Raw genomic sequence first — 9,117 nt, forward strand, 5'->3', positions numbered from 1 at the left:
CACTGGGATCGATTTCGGAGACATCCCCCTCCCCCATAAAAAAATGTGGGGGAGGGTTGAAAAGTTTCATTGATATTACCTGGTTCCGTTTCAGAATTCCATAAAAGAAGGAGTACATGAAACCCTAAGGAAATTAATTTTTATTTAAGATTTTCAGAGTATTTATTTCCTGTTGGTAATGTAATCCATGTAACCTTGTTGGACTTTTTTTTCAAATTCTATGCTTATTGTTTTGTGTGTCTTTATTTTCTATAGTTCTTTTGAATTGATACATTTCATGTATTGCCAAACAATATTGCGGTGTCTCTAAATCTCATTTTAAGGCGTCGTTGATGTAACTCCAACTTCGGATTTTTGGATTTTGTTTAACCGCCTCGTAGATAATGGGTATATTTCCTTTGAACAACACCATGCCGTTTTTGTTTTGTTTTGTTTGTTTGTTTTTTAACATTCAACGTCAGAACATACTGATAAAGTCTGCTTTCAAAGTTTTAAAATCTGCTAAACTGTTAAACTTCCTGTTGTTGGAGACATAAATTCCATATGCAGGTGATAATGGTGTATTGCTACCGGTACATAAACAAGCATTCTGAGAGTATTGCATTAGCAATACTAGTCCCCTACCGGCAAGTGTAATCTGGTTCCCGTTAAAAATTGAAAATGCTATAATTCCGTCAAAAATCAATGAAGCGGGACGAAATGCAAACTTGATCTATAACTAATCAAGGTAAAGTCACATACCAAAAATCAGCTCAATATCTGCAAGTGTTTAGAAGAAAATTGCGGAAAACCCGTAAAAATTGAAAAGGCCGTAATTCCGTCAAAAATCAATGAAGCGGAACGAAATGCAAACTTGATCTGTAACTCATCAAGATACACTCGCATACCAAAAATCAGCTCAATATCTGCAAGTGTTCAGGAAAAAAGTGCGGAAAACCAAGTGGGACAGACTGACAGACAGACAGAGGGACAGACAGACAGACAGACGGAGAGACTCAGAGGAAACCTATAGTCCCCTCAGGTTTCACCGGTAGGGGACTAATAAGGAAAGTTGACGATAGAAAAGTTAAATTCATCACGCATATAATAAAGTTTAGTTGTTAGTTTGCCATTAATGTAAAAAAAAAAATTCACATTCATTCATTATTTGGGATACGAATAGTTGGTTTTATACCAAAGCTGTGCATCTGAAGACTGTACATATCATATATGTTTTTGAAATATCCCGGAGGATTATCCGAGATACACCATGTGAACTCTGATTCAGTGTTCCTTATAGGCTCAAAAAGAGTAGTGCCTTTTTATACTGGGCGAAGCGACGGCAAGTATCATTTCGTTATACTTTGTAAGTAGTTCATATGAGGTTCATACGAAGGTTAATCCAAAAATAATGTCACAACTGATATAAAATCTTTAATAATCGAATGTAATCACTAAAATTTTACATACTAAAACCCATCTCTTTTTGTTTGTTTAATTTATATATACTCTCAATTTAGTTTTCTACAGTAACACACCTTCACACATAAATGACTTGATATGTTATGTAAGAATATTTGGGAAAATCTGGCGTAAATGTGGGATGAATGCTGAATATAGGAGTGGACTGAATTACACATTGCTCCAAGCTCTGGAAATATATGTCTATGATACATAAAAGGTGTAGTATAAAAATAATAAAGGAGATGGGCGAACATAGCGTGCAGAAAGCCTATAGCTTCAGAAATATAAAAATCATGTTCAGTTTGTGAATTTAATATTTAGAGTAAAGTTCTCATTATTGAAATTTATGAAATTGTGATAAACAAAACTTTTCTGAGGAAAATTTTCTCGGCAAAATTTATTCTTTTATTAAAAAAATTAATGTGGTATTCGTGGGGTTCGAACCCTAGCAATAAAAATCCTGAGTATCATTTTCTTTCGAGACTAGCACGCTTTTTTTTTTTTTTTTTATCTTTTATTGTTCGAGACTAGCACGCTAACCACTAGACTACACAGGCCCTGACGAACAGTGGTATTTAAATCATGTTTGTGATATGACCCTTGACTTAATGGACTTCAAGTATTTCTCGAAAAGATGCGAATGTTATGTCATAAAAGTATATTTTTAAGGTATAGTGGGTCATTGCTCCATATTTTTGATAACCAAAAAATGTATATTTTTATGTAAACTTTGAGGATTATCTTTCAAAAAGGTGGAGCGAAGACCCACTCATATCGGAAAATAGTGTTATAGTATGAGAAAATGACTCTTTTTGCCCGCTTTAGTGTGTGTCTAATATTTCACAGGCAAATAATTTCAATCTTTGAGGGATATTTGCAAATTGTAGAGATTTTACATAAAGTATATTTTAATGTTAGACGAAATATCAAGGAAAATTTTGATATAATTGAAATTTAATTTTTCATCTTCATGTTTGTCACACTTTAGGCTTATCGCTCGTCATGTTCACCCATCTCCTTTGACCAGAATATATGAAATATACTTCTTCAGTATATACACTGTATACAGTTCTTCGGTATATACCCCCCCCCCTTTCGCAATTTCGTGAACACAAAGTGGCGGGTTAATTGTTGAACCAAACTCAGTAGAGTATGTTCCCAAATAATTATTTCAAAGTAACGATTATTTCGATAAAACAAGAAATAAGAATTTCACACTTCTAAAATGTGTAAGTTTCTTAAAGTTTATCACGTGAAATGAAATAAAGAAATATTCAATAAGATGCCTCTGACTATATTTTTTTCTTTTTTCTGATTATCCATTATGCGTTTTAAAGTGAAAATTGACATAAATTGAACACGGGAAATGAAGTTCTTTTGTGAAATATGATGTTTTATGAAGTATTGAAATTCATCTCTTAGCAAAATATTCAAATATACACCCCCCCCCCCCCGAAACATGGATTCCCTAGTTAGAAAGAAGAGTTTTTTGTAATTAAATATGAAGAAAAGCAACCTGTTTATGAGAAGTCACCCCCTCCCCATAGTGTTTTTATTTATTTATTGAACATCCCTCCTCGTTCTGAAAATTCTGGATCCGCCACTGATTCACGCACGAATACGCCATTTTCATCCTGACCAGTCAATGAACTTGAGAAAAAAATGCTGCATATAATTTTTTTCTGAAGTAAATTATCAAATAAAATATCAAAATATTCATTCTGTGAAATGCAATATTTCTCAATGTAGGTGAAAATAAAACCTAAGGGACCGCCGGGTAAAAATTTATCGAAGCATGGGATCGGTGCAAACTGGTAAACTGATTTAAAAAATCGTCAATTTCGATAAATTTTGACTGGTCCCTAGGCTAGGATTTTAACTATTTCCCATTTAAGTATACACGTCCAATTGATGTAGGACTAAAATATGACCGACCTAACTAGAGAGTTCCGGGTTTAAACTAACCAATCAAAATTAATATGACATGATATGTTTGTTATGGGAACAATTAACCAATCAAAAGTTTGTAACGTTTTATGATTAGCCAATCACCCAGCGGCAAACTTGAATTATCAAGCAATAGGCCTACACAGTGTTACGCGAGACTTCGCGAGATTTCAGTTTTGGAGATAAACAAACATGTCGGCCGGTGTGCAGTAAATAGTGCGATGGCGTTTTCTATCTTATATTGGGCAAATTATACAGCTGGAACCAAAAAATTGAGCAGAAAATCTGAAATAGCTGTACATTCTGACCATGTACTGAGGTTTATTTATGACCAGGAAGCTTCATACGTCCGCGGTGTGGTCCAAGCTTCAATGCGAGACAGGAGTTATAATGTAACGGTAGGCGGATTTCCCTTCATTTTGAGACTGAATACACAAAATAAAATGATAAGAAAACGTTTTGTTTGATTCTACTTATATATGAGCTAAATATATCAATATATTATTAATGGATATATAATATATAGATTAGTCTTGGAACGAATTATAATGTGGAGAACAGCACCTGTGAGTGTGTTAATGGGCAGGATAAATGTCACCATAAGGCTAGCCTCCTTCTCTATGGGTAATCTAATCTAAATTTATTTAGTCAATAAACAACTTATAAATCTATTGAATTTATTTTAAAGCATTCGATGGACCTACAAGCATAATAAAATATGCTATGCATGTTAATATATGTAACTTCTTTTCAATCCCTGGTGGACAAGTTCTAAACACATTTCAATAAAATAAGTATGTATGTCAGGTATTTAATTCTCAACAGGTATAAGAATGTCTCCAAGACAGATGTTCGGCAGTCGTGGGTGAAAAATCCGAAGTCGGTCCCACCTCGACAAACCAAGACAATGGAGGACCTTTTCCCTGCAGCAGACAGATTTGTAAATTACAGGTTAGCTAGCTCATGATTACTACATTTACTAATGTGCAAAATATATATGATTATATATATATATATATATATATATATAGAGAGAGAGAGAGAGAGAGAGATATGTGTGTGTGTATGTATGTTTGCATTTAACTTGTATTTCAATTTACAGTATGTAGTGAATGATAATATGTAGTGTACCTTAAGTATCAGATTTAATTATTTTGCATGGTAGGCCTTTGTGTTAAACCATTTAGCATTTTATTTTGCTCTATTTTTTTAACCTTTGTCAAAAATTATTAGGGCAACAAATAGGCCAGTCAATGATAGGGACAGGGAGTTCCTATATCAGAAATTGACTACTGTGGGGAGATTTTCAGGTTAATCTGATCCTTTTTTTTATTGTCACATGTTTAGCTTTGTTCTTGTCTTTTTTTTGTTCTTGTTTTTGTATTAAACTTTTAATAATACACTTTTATTATGTTTAAACCTATTTCTTTTACTCTGAAGGAGTTATTTGTACATTCTTTTCACATGTCATTGTATACATTGAAATCCCACACTTATTTGAAGTAGTGAATAAAATAAGTTTGAAAAAATATTAAACATATATACTGGTATTAATAATTGGTAATGTAACTGCAGTTTAATACAGGGTTATTGAGTATTTGCCTTATTTTTCTATGAGGGTTTAAATTTTTTTTTAATTTAATCAACAGCAATGCATTGGATACTATCCCCTGAGCCGCCTGTACCCACACTTGCAGTGCCTCTAGTTGAAGACCTCATATCTAGCCAGGAATTTATTTCTGCGGAAAATCCGATTGCTTGGATGAAGCAAAAATTAATGATTAATGAGCAACAAATCCAACAGGTAAAGACAAAAAAGTTGTGTAGTGAGTTGAAAGTATTCAGTTTTAATTTGAATGTTGTTTAAGTTTAAGGACTTTTGTAGATTGCCTCTCTTACCACTGGTCAAAAAGAAAATTGCATGTGGTCATCTGTTAGGAAGAATAGATTAACAGCATCAAACTTTGGTTGTGTTTTGGCAGCGATCAAGAGAAATAGGTATACCTGTAGTTATATGCCTTTATATGTACATTTAATTAAATAATACATGTAAAAGCAGTTAATTAAATCAAAAATATTGAAAATTTGATCCTTATTTAACAGATGTTCTTGCTCCTTATTTAATAGATATCCTATCTCCTTATACAAAAGACTATGTTCAGCTTATGATCTGTCAAAAAAGGATGCTATTATTTGGGGGATGTGCAATGAAAAAGTCGCCATTGAAAAGTACAAAACTTTTGGGGATGCAGTTGTAGAGCCAACAGGTTGGTATTTTTCTTTCATAAATCAAGCAAAATGTTAATTTCTTTAAGGCAAATAAATAATAATAAAAAAAATTGTACTTGAGATAATTTAAAATTCAGTTATTAAACTGAAGTTGAAGATAATGAGTATGAATATACTGTTTTGATGTTATGTTTATAACAAGTCTTCTTGTACATAAGTGCATAACAATATTCGGAGTGTTGCTTTATAATGTTATCCTGTAACTTTATAATGCTATTTATAAGGTATCTGGCTACACTGTAATGGGGTTCTTGGGTCAAGCCCAGATGGACTCATTCGTCGCCCAGCTGCATTCGAATTCAACTATCAGAATCCAGGACTAGCTGACATGTTAGAGATGTTAAACGTTAAGCCAGAAATTCTGGAGGTGAAATGCCCCTTTTCAGCGAAGAATATGACCATTCCAGAAGCTATTGAAAAAGTAAATGATTTCTGCCTAGGTAATAATAGTGTATATTAAGTATTTTTTTGAAAATGTTAATTATTTTCAATAACTCCAATATATATGTTTTATATGATAAAGTTAGGTACCCATGTAACAATTGTTAAAAGTTTTCTCCTCCTGTTGTAATTATAATGCTAGTACTCAAGGCATATAATTAGCGTTCTCACTTTATTGTAAGGAACAAATTACTTATAAATTTATACTAAATACATAATATTGTGTTTTAATGTTTGAAGCACCAATGAAAATTCTTATTCTATAAAAATGAGACAAATATATTTTTATTTATTTTTTCATACAGAGGTTCAGGATTTTCATGGAGTGAAATCATACAGATTACGAGAAAACCACCAATACTATGATCAAGTTCAAGGACAACTTTACATAACTGGAAAGTCCTTGTGTGATTTCATGGTCTGGACACCAAAAGACTGTGCTATTGTTAGAATTAACAAAGACGTCAATTGGGGAATTAACATATCTGTTTTGACAGACTTTTATTTCTGTAAATTTCTTCCTTATGTACAACAGCTATAAAATATAACATTAAACATGGTGAAAACATATTCTAATTTTAACATCTTAGTTGTCTACACTTGCAAAATTCTGAGCAATTTCTTGCATGAGAGGATCCTGAAAATTGACTAAAACACAGCATAATTGAAAGACTTTTGTAGAAATGTATCTAAATTGCTGAGGGACATGCCTTAAAATTTCATAATTTTTAATGCGCTCATTTGCTCTTTCAACATGTATGCGAGACTTGGCTATTTTTCTACATAGCTGGACCTCACTGGGGGTGTACTGGGATTTAGATGTGAGAAAGGGAGGAATATTTAAATGTACTCCTTGGGGCAACAACTTGTGAATAGTGAACCCTTTGTCTGCTAAGATCATATCACCTGGTGCTAACTGTTCTAAGACCTTACAATGTTCTACAATTGCAACATCAGATGTGCTGCCAGGGTACAATTTACTAATAAATACCAAAGCACCATTTGGTGCAACACCTGTAACACTTTTAACAGTGTGTGAATTTTTGTATCCACTATATGTGCTGGCCTGCAATCTCATGTCATTCCCTGGAACATCCTGGGTGATTTCCGTCGCATCAAGTACTATTCTACATGAACTGAAATCCCCAAAACTTATAGGCATAGACCCCTTGCACTTTTGGAGAGAAGGAATGCGACTCTCTACGAGTCCTTCATATAAAACTTCATGCAATGCACAAATCTGAGAAGTTACAATGTTATTTACAGATGACGCACTAGTGTTGAACCTCTCAGCTAGGTCCAAAAATGGGGTGTTCATTGTCAGTTTCATTAAAGTCATCAACAATTGGTCAGTCAAGGAAATGAAAGATGGTGTCCATCCATCAATATACTTTATCTGGAACCTCTGCATCATTTCATCAATGGCAAGAAACATGTCAGGACGTAGACTTGTGTACATCAGCATCTATATCAAAACATGACATTAAAAACACAGTGTCAAGAATGTTTCTTTTCTTTTATTATTCAAATTTATTTGCCCATGAAAATGAAAATACTGTCCAGCAGTATTTCATATAAACAGTTTTACAAGATATAAGCAGATTTATTTTCTTTCCTGGCATTGGATGTTCTAGCACTTATCCAGTCATTTATCACAGGCTGATGAACTGTCCAGCAGTTGGCCCATTATCACAATAAACATGTAAACTGAAATGAAAATACTTAACCGCAAAGTATCGTGTTCAAAGACATGTGTGATCACAGCTTATTTTTATGAAAGGAGATTTTCAACTATAAATTTAAACGTTTTAACAAGGTTTTTATAGCTGAAATTTAATTTAATGTCTATATTGAATGATAACAAAATTAAACTTATTTATCTTATATATACTATTTATACTATAATATACATGTTATATAATACCTGATATATTTATACTATTTATCTTCCGAAACGTACCTTCCTTTCTTCACTTATGATATCACCAATCCTGAATGCTCGCTTTGTTGACATCATCCTGACCTGTATTCTTAGTTCTTCAACCTCACGCCTCAGGTTCTGGTGAATACATGTAAAATGTACATATACCGACTTACAAATAAGAATTAAAACATGTACCAGGTAAAATACCAAAGACACCAAGTTTTAATATATCCTATCAGACATTTTTTTCTTAATAAGGTGAATGCTATTGCTACTATTGAAGTACATGCACTATGTCACTTATTTTTGTGTACAGCTGTCATATTTACCTGATTCTCTTCTTTTAACTGATGATATGAAGCCTGATAGGTGTGATCTAGAGAAACGTGTAATGGTTGACATGACATTGCAGTAGATTCACACTGGTCTTCAGAGACTGCTTTTTCTTTTATCTCTTTTTTTCCGGTTCTCGACAAGCTGAACAAAAATAAAATGTAACATTTTATGCACTGAAAACTTAGCTTTAATCAGTTAATATATGATTGTTTATTCCATCAGAAAAACATATAAACAAAATCATGTTTTACTACACTATATAAAAGTAGCCCTGTTATACAGTACCTGTTTATTTTGCTCGGATCAGGGAAATTGAACATTTTTCCACAACTCCATGGGAAGAGGGTGGGGCCATTACGCTTCTCACCATCTACAAAGTGACAGCTGCAGATCCTGTCATTCTGAGGGATCATGCTTCTATCCTTACGTCTGTTTTATTAATAAACGTTTTAAAAAGTCATATATTGATACATGCTCTGAAATGTATACAGCATTCTACGTACAAACAGATGACAAAGGTCAAAGATATGATAAGTGATGATACGTACCTGCAAAGTTTTTCCCATTTCTTCGCCAATGCGAGGCTGGTTGGGAAGCGAAACATCTTACATGTTTTTCTCAACCCTTGGTGGTTACAATCGAATACAAAACAAATTGTCATAACCGTATACGCCGCCAATCTACTATAATTGCACTATATATCGATCTCCAAGTTGTCTCCGGAAGTAGTTTACCGG

At 33.3% G+C, this 9,117-nt stretch overlaps 2 protein-coding genes across 2 annotated transcripts; one reads left to right on the forward strand and one right to left on the reverse strand.

Annotated features, from left to right (window-relative positions):
• Positions 1–3,649: 3,649 nt before the first annotated feature.
• Positions 3,650–6,690, forward strand: LOC133205416 (uncharacterized). The gene is made up of 8 exons (XM_061341229.1): positions 3,650–3,788; positions 3,917–4,014; positions 4,216–4,341; positions 5,040–5,194; positions 5,276–5,388; positions 5,518–5,657; positions 5,904–6,119; positions 6,426–6,690. The coding sequence occupies exons 4-8, from the start codon at positions 5,042–5,044 to the stop codon at positions 6,659–6,661; spliced, it is 858 nt and encodes a 285-aa protein (XP_061197213.1). The 5' UTR covers positions 3,650–3,788; positions 3,917–4,014; positions 4,216–4,341; positions 5,040–5,041; the 3' UTR covers positions 6,662–6,690.
• Positions 6,691–7,970: 1,280 nt separating this feature from the next.
• Positions 7,971–9,103, reverse strand: LOC133178357 (uncharacterized). The gene is made up of 4 exons (XM_061313089.1): positions 8,929–9,103; positions 8,666–8,809; positions 8,374–8,521; positions 7,971–8,179 (listed from the first exon to the last, which is right to left on the reverse strand). The coding sequence occupies exons 1-4, from the start codon at positions 9,039–9,041 to the stop codon at positions 8,063–8,065; spliced, it is 522 nt and encodes a 173-aa protein (XP_061169073.1). The 5' UTR covers positions 9,042–9,103; the 3' UTR covers positions 7,971–8,062.
• Positions 9,104–9,117: the final 14 nt, after the last annotated feature.

This window comes from Saccostrea echinata, unplaced genomic scaffold (genome assembly GCF_033153115.1).
Source record: "Saccostrea echinata isolate AGI-Se365-2 ecotype Australia unplaced genomic scaffold, CSIRO_AGI_Sech_v1 ptg000002l, whole genome shotgun sequence".
NCBI classification, from domain to species: domain Eukaryota; kingdom Metazoa; phylum Mollusca; class Bivalvia; order Ostreida; family Ostreidae; genus Saccostrea; species Saccostrea echinata.